At 30.9% G+C, this 17,690-nt stretch overlaps 1 protein-coding gene across 10 annotated transcripts in view; it reads left to right on the top strand.

Moving 5' to 3' along the window:
- Positions 1–16,557, top strand: part of LOC143058785 (uncharacterized) — a 163,793-nt gene extending 147,236 nt beyond the window's left edge. For 9 of the 10 annotated variants that reach the window (XM_076232228.1, XM_076232227.1, XM_076232225.1 and 6 more), the window contains 8 exons: positions 289–408; positions 770–880; positions 1,300–1,392; positions 2,234–5,221; positions 6,250–6,357; positions 6,927–7,916; positions 11,988–12,099; positions 12,628–16,557. In XM_076232228.1, the coding sequence (XP_076088343.1) occupies positions 289–408; positions 770–880; positions 1,300–1,392; positions 2,234–5,221; positions 6,250–6,357; positions 6,927–7,916; positions 11,988–12,099; positions 12,628–13,277 (5,172 nt within the window). In that variant the 3' untranslated portion in view covers positions 13,278–16,557. The remainder of the gene's footprint in view (positions 1–288; positions 409–769; positions 881–1,299; positions 1,393–2,233; positions 5,222–6,249; positions 6,358–6,926; positions 7,917–11,987; positions 12,100–12,627) is intronic. The other variant, XM_076232229.1, reaches the window with a different exon arrangement.
- Positions 16,558–17,690: the final 1,133 nt, after the last annotated feature.

Below are 17,690 nucleotides of genomic sequence, written 5' to 3'. Positions count from 1 at the left end.
GAAAACTAAAGATCATACTTAAGTGATGTTTAAAAAAATAGAAATAGGGAAAAAAATACCCATTAATTATAACCTGTATATAACAAAAATTGGAAAAAATATATCAAAACTTTTTTATTTTTTTCTACTAAAATTGCAAATAAAATAATAACAGCACTATAAACAAAGCAATGTTCAACAAGAAAACTAGACCATCATTTTTTGTGCATCAAGAAATCTGCTATCATAGCTGTATACTAGAAATACAGGCAAAGGGGAGATAATTCAAATGGTTCTTACTATTGACAGGCTCTCAGGGAAGAATGTGTGAAGTTACAGACCAGAGTTCAAGATTTAGAATTTCAGAACAAAGAACTGAATTGTCTATTCCAACAGAAAGTGAAATACTCATCAGATACTGTTCTGCAAGTAAGTTTTATAATACTAAGTAATTTCAATGTTTCAGAAAACCAATTTACTGTAAATACAATTTTTACATTCATTTTTTTTGTCACACAGTTTCATTATTAATTATTGTTCAACTATGTTGAGTTTGATGTTAACATGGTTGATTTTTTGTAATTGAAGAAATGTCCCTAATAGTCAGCTTGCATTGTTAATTATTATGGGTTCATTAAAATTCTTCAGACACCAATTTTCTGGGAAGAGGAAACAATAAATTTTATTACTAGTTTATTTGTTATATTTTGATTGCAAGTCTTTAAAAGTCTTTCATATATTTTCCACCATCATCATCTGAAGAATGAAAATATACTAATTTGTTTTATAGTCTCTTCCACCCAGTCAGACAGTATCTACCAGTACATTATGTGAGAGTACAGGGTATTACAATAGTGTTTGTAGTCTTCCACCATCATCATCTGTATCTGTAGAAACTATGGTATGTATGTTACATTTCCCTGCTATTCAGAAAACTTTGTCCTCAACTTCTCGTCATTCATGAGTTGGACATAGCTGACCATATTGTTTTTACAACACAGAACAACAATGCATTATTTGATTCACAATATTTACTTATCAATATCACCATAACTAATTGTATTCCTGGTTTACTTGCACATATGCCCTTAACATTACATACTTACAAATATGTCCTAAGCACTAAATACTTGCACACATCTCCTGAGCATGACATATTTGCAAATATATCCTTAGCATTACACACTTACACTTATGTTCTAACATTACATACTTATACATATGTCGTTAGCATTACACACACATATGTCCTTAGCTTTACACGCTTACACATGTTCATCCTTTGAATACACACTCTCACTTCTATGTTTTGTATTTCAGCACATCACGTCCACTTCACATAGTATTGTACAGTCCACTGCACTTATGCATCACCCTTCCACAAGCACAGACTCTCTACCCAGTTCAGACAATGTATGTTATTATAATTTGGTATAGCATACTTTATTTAATTATTAATTCTAGTTACTGTAAATTCAGAAATTGTTACGTGCATTTATTATTGCAATGTTGGAGATATAAACAATAATTCAAGATTAACTAATGCAATTTCAGGGAAATCTGGACCAGATATATGTATTAGATATCAGAATCCGAGTTTTTATTATTGTGATACTCACCCAGTCACATTATTTGCATTTATAAAAACCTCACAATAATTTCTGAATTTACAGAAGTTAGTTGGCTTTTAAGATTATTTTTGTGGGTGATTGAGGTTGCTATCTCAGCTCAAAGTAACACATAATACCACATCTTTTTTTTTTTTTTTATATATATGATATAAAATGCTGGTCTGTGTTATTATTTGTTCTGTAAGTCCATTCATTTTACATTATGTAAATGGAAGGAAAAGATTTATTGAACACAGGAATATATCAGCCTTTTGCTAGTTAAACCACATGACACATAGAATAATCTTCCTCAGGTATGCTCAAGAGAAAAAGTTTCAAAAGTAAAGTATATAAAGAGTGGCATACAGAACAGCCAAAGCCATTAAAGAGAGATGAAAATTTTGAATTAAATCACAGATATGACTGAGATTGAGGTCACCAAATATTAATGGAAGAAAGAAAAATAAAATGAAAAAAATAGAAAATTTACATCATACTTCCAAAACTGTGTTGTTCAATGACCTTGACCTCTCATGAAAGTATTGCACAGTCCATTTACATCATACAGCTAACTTTAAGTTTGGTTTCTTTTTTACATTGATAAGAGTTGTTTTTATCTAATTTGTTTTTTTCTACTTTTTCAGGCATTTGAAGACTGTAATACTCTGACCAATAACAAATGTAATTCACCAAACTGTGGAACTAATTGTGACAATGGAAAGTGTAGGACAAAAATAGAAACAGAATTTCCTGCAACAAATTCTAGTCCGAAAATGAAGCATGTTAGTGTTGTAGAGCGTGCAAGTGAAAAAGCCAAACAACGAAGCTCTTCCACCTCATCGTTAAATACAGGAAGTAAAATCAGGACTTATAGATCTAATTCAACGAATGCATCATTAGGGAAAAGTAAAATTATTCCTCCTGGTAAAATTTCTCAGAGTTCTTCAAATGTATCAGCCAATCAGATAGAAACTACTGTACAAATAAACCAATCAGATTCAAGTGTTAAACGAAGAAGCCTGTCTCAACCAGATCATATCAATAAAACTGTTACAAATGTAAACCAGTCTAAAACTGGTTCCAAACCTACAAGGACTGAATTGAGTAAATCATCGAGTAAATTGAATTCAAAATTACAAAAGTCTTCAAGTTCGTCAAGTATACCAACTAAAAAGACAAGTAAATCTCAATCATTACTACCTCAATCCACGGGATCACAAAGTCGACTTCCTCAGAAAAAGACAGAACACGACTCAGGCAGAAAAAACTCAGGACAATTAACTCATGGAAGTTCCAACTCAAGAGTGCCTAAAACTGTACCATCTATAAAAACTCAGGGATCATCTGTATCAAAACTCAATCAAACTAGTACTCAGTCTGATATAAATACAAAAGTAAGGGAAGTAACTCCCACAAATAATCAGCCAGCTAGAGTACCATCATTTCCAAACGGCCAGTATTTTTATGATTATAGTGATGAAGATAGTGATATTAATCGTCCAATCTCAGGATGTAGTAACGGATCAACGATTTCAATTAACGAAATTTTAGATGATGATGACGATACAGATACATTATTAGATGCAGACTTTACTGCAGAAAAATTTGCTTTTTTTGAAACTCCACAATTTATGCAAGCTGAAGAAAAGAAAAAGGAAAAAGCTAGAAAAAAGAAGGAGAAATCAATATTTTCTAGTTTACGTGGCAAACCAGATATTGTTAAGGATACGGAATATAGTGAACAAAAGAATAAAATAAAAAGTCCACGATCACATAGACGTAGAAGTTCATTACCACATTCTAATAAAACAAAACAACCAAATCGACCTTCGTCACTTGTGTTGAATTCCAAAGACAAAAATAACATAAAACATGGATATAGTTCTTCAAGCTTGAGTAGTAGTGAAAGTGATGAAAACTGGTCCCCACAATTTGCAAGACAGTACCAGTTAAAACTGTACAAAGCTCGCAATAAATCAGGAAGTAGTGAAAGTGGAAGTATGTCTGGTTCCTTGTCGGAAAAGACCCAGTTGAAATCGTCACAGGAACTAACACCTACCGTGAGTGAAAAATCATTCTGTTCTCAAACTGAGGCTAGGGACAAGGATATTTATAGAGAGGTGATTGTTGTAAAAAATATTGATAATTCAAATGTTAACTCTCTAAATAGGAAAAGAGGACCTCCACCTCCTATTCCTAAAAAACCTCCAATAGCTGGCCGCCGCTCGCCTGGAATTATAATGGGTATACAATCCCCTGGATTACGTAACAAAACGCTCTCAACTCACCAAGAACTGAGCTTATTGAGACCTCATGAATTCAAAACTGGGGTGTTTGATAATGTTGATGCTATTCATTCAGTCAGTGTTATCGCTGAACAAACTGTTAATCAGACTCATAAATACATGTCCTCTGATTCAAGTTTCGAAAGCGTGAAAAATGAAAAAGTGGAAAGATCGGGAAGTAAAGATGATGGATATTCAACTATGTCTAGTGATATTCAACCAGAAATGTTAGAAAAATTTAGTGATTCTTCATTAAAAAGAGATGCTATATTCCGAAACGATTTTCAGGTTAGAAACGATATGACTGTCATGCATGTTACGGATTCTAGTCACAAATTTGTTAATTGTGGGACTTCTCCATTGGACACATCTGTTGTGAATTCAAATTCTCCAAAACGTTCCTCACCAAACATGCAAGATAAAAATGGAGGGTATAATTCATTAGGAAGAGTTAAAGCTATGAAACAAATGTTTGAAGCTGAATGTCAAAAACAAAATGATACTTGTAAAAGATTTCCTCTCCGTAAATCATTTTCCGTTGATAGTAAATTAGGGCACAATGAAAAAACTTTAAACCGCAGATCTCTTGGTGATGATGTTCAACTTAATGTTACTGAAATTGACCAGACTGAATCTAAAAATAGGTCATCGTCATGGGGAAACAACTCTCATCAAGTGACCGATTCTTTGCATCAAAATGATACCGCAGATCTCTTGGACAAGGATAATAAATATTCACAAAATAAGCGACAAATTGAGGATAGAACAAATTTAAAGGAACAAGATCATTATGTCTCAAAACTTGATCATGTGACTTTGAGTTCTGATCATGTGACATCAACTTCCAGAAGCCACATGACATCAGACAGAAATTCTATATATCACATGTTAAATGACAGTGAAGAGAACTTTCTTTCGGACATTCCAGAAGAAAAAGAAGACTATGGAGAAATGTCGGGAGCTTCTAATGAAAAATTATTAGATTTTCCTGTTAGAAAGCAAATTTTGAAAAAAGACCAAATATCAAATCTACAGCTTTTTGAAACTTCCAAAACTAAGCATTACTGGTCATCCACTTTGGGATTGTGTAGATTTTTGTCTGATTCTGATCTTGCTGAAATATCAAAGAGGCAGTCTGTTGACAATTTTAAAGACATTGGCAATATCAGTTCTGGAAAAGCATTAGAGAGATCAGTGTCTCTATCAGGTCTTAATACAAAAACAGAGATATTAGCAAACATGAAGCTAGCGCCAACATTGCGTAGAAGTTGTCGTCAATCATTGATTAATGAGATTAACGTCAATGATAGAGTGCAAGATATTGTCAAGGAGCATATTCTAAAACAGGTATGTTGATTAAATCTTGGTTAGGCCAAAAAAATATATGTTTCCAGTCAACTGACCGACTCTAATTTTTTTGTGGCTAAAACGTCAACCCTATTAATTTTTTTGGAGGGGTGATTTTCAAAGGAAAAGCAATACCTTCGGAAAAAATTCATATGGTAGCAGCATCTTTTGCAGCAATTTTTCAAACAATCTTGACCGTCAACTACCTTGTCCATAAGTTTCTCTTTTCCTGACTTCAAAAAGGGATATCATGCTTCCCCTTTGTTTAAACAGCTGCAGTACATTAACAATACAATTGATCTGGTAGAGTGGTTATAAAATAAGGATAGAATCATATTCAAAACAGTGTAGCTGTGGCCATTGATTGACGCATTAAATTCATTCATTGACTGGGACAGATAAGGTGAACATGTGTCTGTAACGACCACTGATCACTACTTACTTATTATAGAATTTAAACTGTGGGGTCACCAAAGGTTCTTAACGCCTTTAATAATAAAATAATTCGAAAAAATATTCAGGCGTAACCTTTATGTTTTGATTTATATTATTGATATAAATCAAATATCGTATTATTCCTGATTAGTTTTTCGAATTACTTTATTTAGGTGTTGAGAACCTTTGGTGACCCCACAGTTTAAGTGTCTTTAGAAAGGACATAGTGAGCAGTGGTCGTTATAGACAAATGTCACATAATCTGTCCCAGTCAATGGATGATTTTAATGTGTCAATCAATGGCCACAGCTACACTGTTTTGAATATGATTCTATGTGGTATAGGATTGTCAATGAGACAACTATCCACCAAAGTTCAAATAAAGAGAATGAATGCTTTGATTTACATATTAAATAAATCTATTTTCTTTAACTTCTCTCAATTGTTATAGGACTGTACATCAAGCAATTCCGATGTTTGGCAAAATAAAATCTACAACTTAATCAAAACATGATTTAAATTACCTCAAGTTCAGAATGTTAAAAATTGTAGACATTGTACATTGTTACCAAAGAACAATATTTGTTTTACAGCTTGCCCATTCAGTTGACAGTGAGTCAGACGACGATCTCCAGAACTACAGCTTTGATCAACTTCTGGCAAAGAAACAAAGACAAAACTACCTGGCACAGTCTTTTGAGGTAGGTTTAAAAAAAGAACACCACAAAACTAGCTGGTACATTCTTATGGGGAACAACAAGCATTTTTGGGGCCTTATTTTGAATACAAAATTAATTATTTGATAAATGTAAAATAAACCATTTTCTTCGATTGAACATGTTGACAGACTTCCCTTACATTTTTGAACAATTAAATATTTATTGACCTTGGGAAAATTCTATAGTTTTGATCAAAGACTTCTTTAATTCATTAACATAAATGGAATAACAACAACCACCACCCTAAAAATAAACAGGGAAAAAAGAAACAACATAAAAAACTTATAGTGGATACAGAACACCTAAGGAAGTTAACTCTTTAAAAATCAGTAGAACGTTTAAATTACACACTACTACTACCTAAGAGAAATCAAGCTTCTCAATGATTAGAATTATTGTTTGTCAAACTGCTATGTATCCAAAGAAATTATTCCTGCAAATTGTGTGGTTCAAATTTCTTAAAATGTATAAATTTTGTCAACAGGTAAAAGTTGACAAAATTTTAATGAAAATTAAACATGGTGATTATCATTGTATCAATCTATTTTCAGTCAAAGTTCAACCAACCAGCTCCATTCAAAAACCAATGTGATTTCCCTGAAGATTCTTTCTCTTCAAATTACCATGAAAATGAGGTTACTTTTTCGTCTAATGAAGAGAGAGGAGAAGATAAGGGTAGACAATCCAGTAAAGAATCTAGTCCAATGGGAGAAAAGCCTTCCAAGTTTAGAAGTGATTACTACAGTCTCTGTATGGTAGGATCAAATCGTAGTTTATTTTCGGGAAGTAATGAAGGTGAATCTGACCAAATTTTAATTGATGAACCACAGTGTGTTAACTGCAAAGATCCTTCAAATTGTAGACAATGTACAAAAGCTAAAAATACTGAAGAATTTGATGAAATTTCTCGACAACTTCAAAGTCTTTCGAAAACCGTAAATGCCTTACAGCAGAGCTTGACCGGTGTGGATAGCTGTGATTCTGATGCTGAATCTAACGAAGACCATTCCCACATGTTTATATCACCTAACTCTGATTTCCATGGTGACGGTTATCAATGGGTTGAGGATGATGAATTTTATTTGACACCATGCGGAGGTGAGCTCATTATGGGTGCTTCTCCATTTTCTGATACAGGTGCTTGTGCCGAGTGGATTAATGAATATGCAGATGATACTTCCTGTAATGATGAATTTGAATTTTACGGAAACTTTGCTGATGAAAAAATAGATGTTCGTCAATTCCAAGCTCCAATCAAAGAGGAGGAAGAAATTCACAAATATGAAGAATCAAGAACAGTAACTCCACCTCAAAGTAAATCTCCAATTCAGAGAGGTAAAAATGGTCCTCAGCCATGCGACAGTTACAGTAAACAGAAAGCACTGAAAAAGCTAAGAGGTGAAGGTCATGTAAGACACCATAGTGATGGACATCTTTCTAAAATCAATCATGAGAGCAAGGCAAATGGAACAGAGGAAAGGATTGGTTCTATTTATAGATCAAGGGAGAGAACTGAAGATAACAAAATGTCTGATCCACAGGTAAATATATCAATTAAAAGACGAATTTACACTTGTATGCAGATTTGTCTGCCATTACGTAACCTTTGACATCACAATTTAAAAAATCTGATGTCACAATAAAAAGTGATTGGTCTTTGACGTCAGAATGTTATTCAAAGCAGATCTAAGGTCATTTGGAAACAAAATTCAGCTAAATACCAAAAATGCAAACACATTTATTTATCATCATAACATCCTGTGGGTCCATTATTATTTGGTGTATACCAATTTTCATGGATTTTATGGGTAGAGATGAACAATGAAATTAAATGTTCAACGAATAACAAATTTTTAATAGGAAATTGAATGCAGACGTGTGCTAAACTACAAAACTAAATATGCACAAACATGCAAGTTTTCCATAATCCACGCAGATTGAAACCCTTGAAAATAAATTAATCCACACTAATGTAAGTGTATGTTTAATCAACCTGTTTTCTCTGACCCAATTTGGTTACATTTTTGATGATATAAAGCTATCAAACTTATAAATGCTAAAAATTATTTTTATTTTTGTGGAACCAAAAACACCACAAAGAATTTCTGTATTTACTGTAAATAATTTAAATTTATTTCTAAAATTCATTTCATCACTAAAACATACACCACATAACACCAACAGAATACAAATTGTGATTATACATGTATAATAAATTGCAGCAACAAAATTTTCATTGATACCAATTTTGATGATATGTTATGTAAAATTCTCATCCACGTTTAACCATCTTTTTTTTTTATTTATCATGTTTATATATATTAAAACTTAATGGATGTGTCTAATTTGCGGTTTGAGAGTCTTCAAGAAACAAATTACTTTATTATGTCTATACAAGTGTGTTACATTAAACATCCTGGTGTACCAGGAAATCTTCGAAAAAGGTGATGCCCCATTAATAGCTTAATGTTATTTGGTTTCGTAAATACATGTACTTGTAATTCCCATACACTAGTTACAAAATCTGCACCTTTTACCATGTTTACATTTCACATGTCTTAATATCTCAAAATATATCAACTGTTAAACATGAAAGATATAATGCCCCATTTTTAGACAAATGTTATTGATTTCATAGGTAATTCTTGTACCGTAAGTTATAAAATCTGCACATTTCATTTTTCACATATCTAAAATATCTCAATAAAAAAAAAACACTCAGGAAAAATGTAATGTCCCTTTTGTAGCAAAAAGTAACCATGATTAATCTCATACAAATGTGAAATTTAAATTTCAGATGTCTGAAATATCTTGAAAAAACGTCCATGAAAAAATTAAAACTTCGTCTTTAGCACAATGTTATTTGATTTTGTAGATAAATATCCTACAAAAGCTGCACATTTTTTTACTTTTCATTTCTAAAATATATCAAGTAAAAAATCATCCATGGAAAATGTTAGGCCCTCTAATAGCAGAATGGTTGATAATTCTCCTATACATGTTACAATTTGCTCATTTTATACATGTAATTCACATGTCTGAAATATCTTAAGTAAAAAAACTTGGACTTCTTGAAAGATTACAGGCTTATATTTCTAATGTCTAAAATATTACAAATAAAAAACCTGGTACTTCCCAATTCTTGAAAGATTACAGGATTATGTTATAACAATATTTTGCGAGTCCGATTTTAAATCTGAAATGTTAAAAGGGAGGGACTTTTGGTGTTTTTATTTGTTAGTATACACTTAAATGCATGTTAAATGCAGGTGTTGCACAATTGCAGCCTTAAGCCAATTGATAATATAATTTTCATATATCAATTTATCATAAGATAACTTTAACACAAACAAATATTGTTCTTTTAAAGGTTACAAAACTTGACAATTGATTTGAATTCAGAATACAAATACAGATGAAAATTTCATCTCTCAACATTGGAAAACACTTAGCATATATATACATGTAATGCATTTATGCAATTTTTACCACAATTTTATCCTTAGACATAAATAGAAAATTGAAAATAATTTCAATACTAATTTATTCACACTCCAAGGAGTTAGTTACATGTGTGTTTATAAATGTATATTTCAAAAAGTTAAAAAGTGAAATTGCATGTCAGTCAGATGACTCAGACCTGTATTTAGTCAGTTCCTGTTGCTAAGAAGGGATTTCACAAATGTCATCTACAATTTAATCATATTAAGATTAATATTTGAATCGGTACAATTAGGGTAAGCTTTCTTCATTTTACTTTTTCTTATTTTTTTATTAAAAGCTAACTGTATATAGTTCATTAAATTTGAAGCTAAGCATAGCTTTATTTTTAATACACTTTTGGGGATTTTTTCATTAATTTTTAATAAATTGTTCTCTGATAAAAGCTTGAAATTTTATTTTGAAATTATGAATTAAATTTTTCAAATAATAACACTTTTTGGAATTTCATTTGGTCAATTGTAAATTATAGTTTACTGAAATTAACTTGAAATTGTTATTAAAAATATGACCATTGGCATTGTTTTTAGTTTAGTTTTTTATTTATAAACATTGTTTTGGTGATGTTCATTTTTGATTATGAATGATGACATACAATTATTGTCTTTTGATGGGCAGAATCAATTTGCGCCAATTGCAGTTTTGAAAAGGTATTAATTGCGCCACTGTCTTTTATTTTGATGGTATTAATTGCGCCAATAAATGAAATGAAATTGCGCCAGATTTACCTATAAATATTTTTTACCTATATCATACATGTACATGTTTTACCTATATCATACATGTATTATAATTAACCTTTCCACTGAACACTTATCAAATTTAAGAAAACTCACCAAAAAATAAATTGTTTAGTAAAAGAATATTTTTTCACGAGTCAAGATGTCTGATATACCATCTGATAGAGGAAAACCGGTCATCATTGTTGAAGAACACAAATTCCGTCAGGCATTTGTAAAGAACTAATGAGTAGAGAAGTAAGCAGAAAGGAATATGTGTCTTTTCTCAACTACAAAAACCAGCCTTTAATTCAATGATGAACAGAGACATTTTATATGGTTTTAACTGTATATATATACGGGTGAACGTTTTAATTCAGCATACATTTCGTTATTAAAATGACTTTAACTCCGCCAGTCGATAAACTGCCGGACCCAAGCCCAAAAATAGGAGGATGGAAGTCAATCATTTAGTTGTCATATATAAATAAAAATAAATAAAATTGGCGCAATTAGATGATTATTTCATTGGCGCAAATGATACCTATAGTTTTGAAAATTATCTGGCGCAAAAGAAGTATTGGCGCAATTAAGTTGTGGCGCAAATGAGTTACTTTTTGGCGCAAAAAGATATCGCCCCTTTTGATGTGGTAAATATGTGGTTTTATTGACTCTCAGAAAAAAAGGATCTTAGCCAAATGAATTCAATTAAACCACATATTTGACAAAACTAAAGAAGATAATGATTTTTTTGACAATTATTTGTAAAAAACAAGTGTGCTTCAAACATTTTACCATATTTATTTATACATGTACTAATATGTGGCTTTTATTGCGGTGATTATCATTTATCTTCAGGGTGAATATGCTATTTTATTTAAAATTCAATTTTGTTTGCAAATCCTTTTTAAAGATAATATTCAAAGAAGAGAAAAATAAAAAGAATTGTTAAATGATGTCCTGTATACGTCAATGAAGCAATGAAGAAAAAAATATGAAGAAGATGTCTTGTATACGTCAATGAAACAATAATCCAACATCACAAACAAGCAAAAGACATCTAAAGGTCAATATTTAACAATAGACAGGTGCCCCTATATGTACAATGTAACATCCTTAACAAGAGTTTCTCTTTAGGAATCTTAGGAAATTTGTCATATCGTCATACATTTGGGTATCAATTTTTTTTGGAGGGGAGGGGTAGCTTTCCTAATGATAGGGATTCAGAAGCAATACAGTGTGATTTTTATTACTCAAGATTTCCTTGGAGGTTTTGTTTGCAGACATATACTGTACATGTAAGTGTAAAATAATCACCAATAAAAACATGACATGTGTAAAGCAAATGTTAAACTTACTTTTAAGTACAAATAAATTTCTTTTTGGTTCTAGGTGAGAGCAGCTATGTTGGATGCCATGGTTCATTTAAGCGGAGCTAGCATGGATAGCTTAGATGATAACATTGGCGTAGATCATGTGATGTGCTCTCGACTCCTAGGTGGAGGTTAGTAAGAATATATTGGTAGATTTGTATAAAATGGTTCCTACTTGATAGAAAAGACATTGAGTTAAAAAAGTTGTAAAACAATTCTACTATATTCTTTGAAGCACAGAACAAGTAAAAATATGAAAGATCAGTTGGAAAGGGGTTAATGTGAGACGCATCTGCTTAGACAAGTTGATTTACAATATTAAATTTATTTTTTGTGGCTGTTTGTCAATCATCTATTAGTTTCATTTTAAATCAGCAGAAGTCAAAATAACTTAAATCTTCAACAATACATTTGTTTTCTTCTTTGGAAACACACATAAATAGAAAAATATACTAAGTTGTTAGTTTTATTCTGCCAAATAAAAATTTAAGCTATTTTTTAGCCTACCCTAAAGGTTTTTTTTTTGCATTTTCAATAAGCACTGATAAAGTCCGAATGTCCCTCAAATTATTTTTTTCAAAGATGTAATACGAAACAACCATATTATTTTATTTGGCCTTAGCAACATAATGATATAATTGATGTAAATTTTTTTCCAGACAAAGGACCAGTCCGATCCACAGGTACCAGATCAGCTGTAGACCTGTCTCAGTTTTTTGTTCGATATGGGGAACCAGAAGAAGAAGCAGTAGCAGCCTTTGATTTCCTGGATGAGATTCCTGCTGATCCACTTCAGCAGCAGATGACAGGTTTAACAATCAGCCAATCAAATACAGTGTCTCAGTGTCCACAAACAGAACTGACCAATAAGGGACCAGAAAACAAATCACTTCCTGTTCAAAAACAATTGGAATCTGAAAATTCTCAAACTAAAGAGGAAAAGTGTCAGGATATTAAAGGGAATACAGAAAATAAAAGTAAACTTCAAAAACCGGAAAAAAAGTTTTTCAATTTCACAAGGAGTAAATCAACTAAATCTACAGATAATTCTAAAGAAAAGGATAGCAAGCTTCCGAAGAAGGTCAAAAGTAAAGAGATAAAGGAAAAAGACAAAGAGACTCCAAAGGAAAAATCTAAAATTCCAAAGTTCAGAAGTTCAAGCAGTGAACGAAAAGTTTCTAAGCAGTTTAGTGTCAAAACAATGCCAGAAAACTCTATAAAATCTACAGGTTTGAAACATTTCAATTCAGGATCTCAGGAACATGTTTTGTCTTTAAAAACAAACCATAGAATTGTTGATAAATTGTAACTACTAATTGAACAAAGTGTGTTATTGAAAAAAAGGGAGATAATTTTTGAAGTTATAATAAAATATTGTTAGAAAACAGGGGACTAGGGGTACCCTGCAGTCTCAGGAAATTTATGGCAAATTTTTGTGAATAGAATAATGGTAAAAATAATAAAATTTCCCTATTTAATGCCAAAAATCAGTAAAGAATTCCACAAGACAAATCAGGATGATATTTTTTTAAGACTCATTTAATGCCTACAGCAAAAATGAGTCAACTCATGTTTGTTGGTAAAGGCTAATTATACCCTCTCATATAAGTGCTATGGTTTTCTAATCCAGAAAAAAGTACAAGTCACAAATATTTTTAGTAATGTGTCAAAATTAATAAATTCATCCTTTTAAAGTATTTTTATGCCATTAATTCCACTTGATTTCATGTTTGTACATTTTGTTCATAGTATAAATACGAAGTCTGAAAGTGGTGGGGAACATATTTCATTTAAAAAAAAAAAATTTAAGCCAAAAAAAAAGATACCAAAGGTTTTCAAAGAGAAAAAAAAAACGTTATTTTGTGCCATAGGACATATCTCATGAATATTCATATGTTCGTTTATAATTTATCTGTACATTATTGTACAATATATATATAGAAGATTTTTATGCAATAACTGAACTATTGAAGTTTGTCAGTAGAAGTTTAAAGACTTTGTTTTTTTTTTTAAAGGTCAGGAAATTTTTCCTAATGCATGTTTTATACAATGAAAATTGACTGCAAGTATAAATATAAATGTAAATTTATTTTAATTTGTACAAGGATCCATAAAATTTTTAAACTTCGGCCAAACAATATTATATGTGTGGTTCTAGTTATATCTTTTAAATAAATAGTGTTGGTAGGTCGGCAATAGTAAATTTTTTTCATTTTTATTTTGGATTGTGAAAATCCAGAAAAAAATCGTGTGAACATCGAGTCAGATTACGGTATGATAAACGTCCCAACTTGAAGTTCGTCATTTTCCACGTGTTTGGTTGTAAATATATAACAGATATGTTACGTTTTCAGTTAATTTTGTTGAGAATTTGTTGCATTTTAGTCATATCTGATACTTTTGATAAAAATTCAGATTACAGAAGTCTGTGATTATTAATTAGTTTAAAAAGGGGGGGGACTAGGTTAGGTCAGGTAACTGGAACCACACATATAGCCTTAAGAACTAAGAACAAAAGATTTTTTTATCATTTTGTAGAGCCTAGATTCATTTGACCTTTGACATTTTGTATTTTTTCATCAGTTTGAAAGGCTTTTTTGTGTACACACATTTTATATAGGATTTTTACACTGGTTTTTTATATAATTTTTTATTACATCAGTTTGTTACAGGTCTTGTGTAATATGTATATTTCATTTCATTTATTAAAAATATTTTTAACACCAACAGGCCAATAGATATATTATATGAAATCAGGCCAATGAAAATAGTTTTATGTTTTGCAGACCCTGAGAAATGTTTTTGGTTAGGCCTAAGTTAGGGTCTATGTCTTCCGAATATTGAATCAGTAGTTAAATATACATTTGAAGTAAAACAGAAAAAAAATTGTATATGTAAGATTATCAGTCTTCCAGTGTTAAGATAGAATTATGTAGATTTAATACTCAGCATACATGCAATTAAAAGTTTACATTATGATTTCAATAACTTTTTTTGCAAGTTTTAAACCATATTGGATTTATCAAAGGGAGAGAACTTATTCATTTTTTAAGATGGGAGATAACTCAGGATACAGCAAATTAAAAAAAAAGTTATGTGCATATTATTTATCTTTATATATATATTTGTATGTACATATAGCAATGTATAGATAAGATAGATTGGGAATTGTATTTTTCTGAAATATGTATGCACAGATCTACAGAAAAGAAAAACCGATAAAGACTAATAAAAAAGATAAAAGATTCTATGCATTGTAAATTCTGAAATTTTTGTGATACAATTTATTATTTGATATTGTTGAAGAATGGAGAAAATGTGAGATTAATTATTACTTTATCAGGAATTGGTGCATACAAAAAATGCTATCAGAAATTGAAAATGTTAATATACATGATATATATGCAATTAAAGATTCATTGCAAAAATTTCAGAATTTACCATATTTGAATTGAGGTCAGAATGTAGGACGAATCTCTTACAGGTTTTATTATTTATTGATAAAAATAACCGATCAACTCAATTTCTTCTATACAGGAAAGGAAATACATTAAATAGAAAAATAAATGAAGGAAACCTGCATTTTGATTTAAACTAATGCTCGATAAACAAATTTTGAAAACTCTGAAAGTGCTCATTTTGAATCATAACTAAAAAGCGATGACTGAATACTAGAAAAACCATTGAATAATACTGTTGTCTGATTTGTACTGAATTCTTATTATTGAATTAACTAAACATGACACAAATTTATAATTCAGTCTTTTTTAAGTGGGAGCTGGCTGTCTCAGTTCAGAATATGTTTACTAGAGATTATAAGGTCTTTCTTAGTTTGAAAAATTTCGAATGTCATATCGATATGTAAAGAATTATTTCTAGTCTTTACTTTGAATGAATTATTAGTATTCAGTTAGTAAGAAGGCCCTTTAGGATTAATTTTGTGAAAAAGTTATTTTACAAGTAGGGAAAATATACTCACTATAGGGGTTAGCCAAAAAATACATAAAAATTAGAAAAAATATATTCCTACAATTAAAAGTAAAAATAAAAAATCCTCAAAGGTAGATAATTTATACGTGAAAATTATTGTGCATTTATAATGCATAACATTAAGGTATGCCATATTTATTGATGCGCATGTTTTGAATGTTTTCGGGTTATTCTTCTAAAAACAAAAAGAAATTGTGGAAACATCTAAAAATAGAATATATTCTATGAAGTCTAAAGTATGGTCGAATTATTTTATCTAAAAGAATTAATATGGAGAGTTTGATCATTCTTGGCTTCCGAATCGTCAAAAAGATATTGACTTCTTGAATAATGAAGTACAATGTAGGCTACAAGACACATACACATTTTTTCATTGGTCCATACCAGATTTTGCCATAAATATCAAATATGTTAATGAATTTATTATCAATAGGATTATTTAGTATAAGATTAATGTTAAGAAGATAATCATGATTAGGAGATAGTAATCATGTTTATGATTAAGTTTGTCTTATGATGTTTGTTGGACCTAGTCTCTGCATTAAATTATTAAAACTTGTCAACGACATGCCATGAAAAATAAATTATTCAAAAATAAATGTTTGGTTTTATATTCAATTTGCATAAACATGTGATACGGCATTTGTGGTCTTGTCTGGTGTTAACATGCAGTGCAAGAGGTCATGGGTTCAAAACCGAGGTCTAGAAAACAGGTAGACTGAAAAAAAAGGCATTTGCTTCACTGCTAAGCTCAGGAGTTAGAGCAAGGACTGGTTTGCAATGTAGTCAGCATAACATAGTTTGGTTGGGTGACATGTCTCCTGCTGACTCAAACCTTGAGAACTAGCATATTAAAATACAACTAAATGTGTGAGTCTAGTATTAAGCAGTGTAAATATCTATATTACATTAATTAGTTATCAAAAGTACCAGGATTATAATTTTATACGCCAAACGCCGTTTCGTCTACATAAGACTCATCAGTGACGCTCAGATCAAAATACTGCTAAGGAAATCTACTCCTGGGGTAAGAAAATCCTTAGATTTTTTCGAAAAATTCAAAGTTTTGTAAACAGAAAATTTATAACATTGCCTTGTATTACATATGTTTGTAAGTCTTTCTTGTTTATTAAGATTAGATTGTTGGTTTTCCTGTTTGAATTGTTTAATACTATTCATTTTTGGGCCCTTTACAGCTTGCTGTTTAGAGTGAGCCAAGGCTCTGTGTTCAAGACTGTACTTTGACCTATTATAGTTTACTTTTACAAATTGTGACTTGAATGAATAGTTATCTCATTAGCACTCATGCCACATCTTCTTAACCAAGGGACATAAAATGGCATCTTCTTGATTATGTGAAGCTCAACAACATATTAAAGTAGGTTCAATCCGTTTGATATTCACAGATCTTCACAAAATTTTCAACAGTAAACAAACCAACACATAGTTTGTCTCATTATACCCCAGCTTTAAAAAAGTGGGGATATACTGTTTTACCTCTGTCTGTCCGTCCGTCAGTCCATCTATCCGTCCTCCCATGAATATTTTTTGTCACATCTTTCTCAGGAACTACATCAAAAGGATTTCTGAAATTTGTTCTCCGGGCTTATATTGGTCAGCTATAAGGACTATACTGTGTGATGCGTTTTAACTTTCATCACTCAATAACTTTCAGCCAAGTTGAAAATTTTCATCACATTTTCATCAGGAACTACAATACAAGGATTTCTGA

This window comes from Mytilus galloprovincialis, chromosome 14 (genome assembly GCF_965363235.1).
Source record: "Mytilus galloprovincialis chromosome 14, xbMytGall1.hap1.1, whole genome shotgun sequence".
NCBI classification, from domain to species: Eukaryota; Metazoa; Mollusca; class Bivalvia; order Mytilida; family Mytilidae; genus Mytilus; species Mytilus galloprovincialis.
Note: the sequence above shows the minus strand (reverse complement) of the source record. Positions and strands in the feature narration are given on the sequence as shown.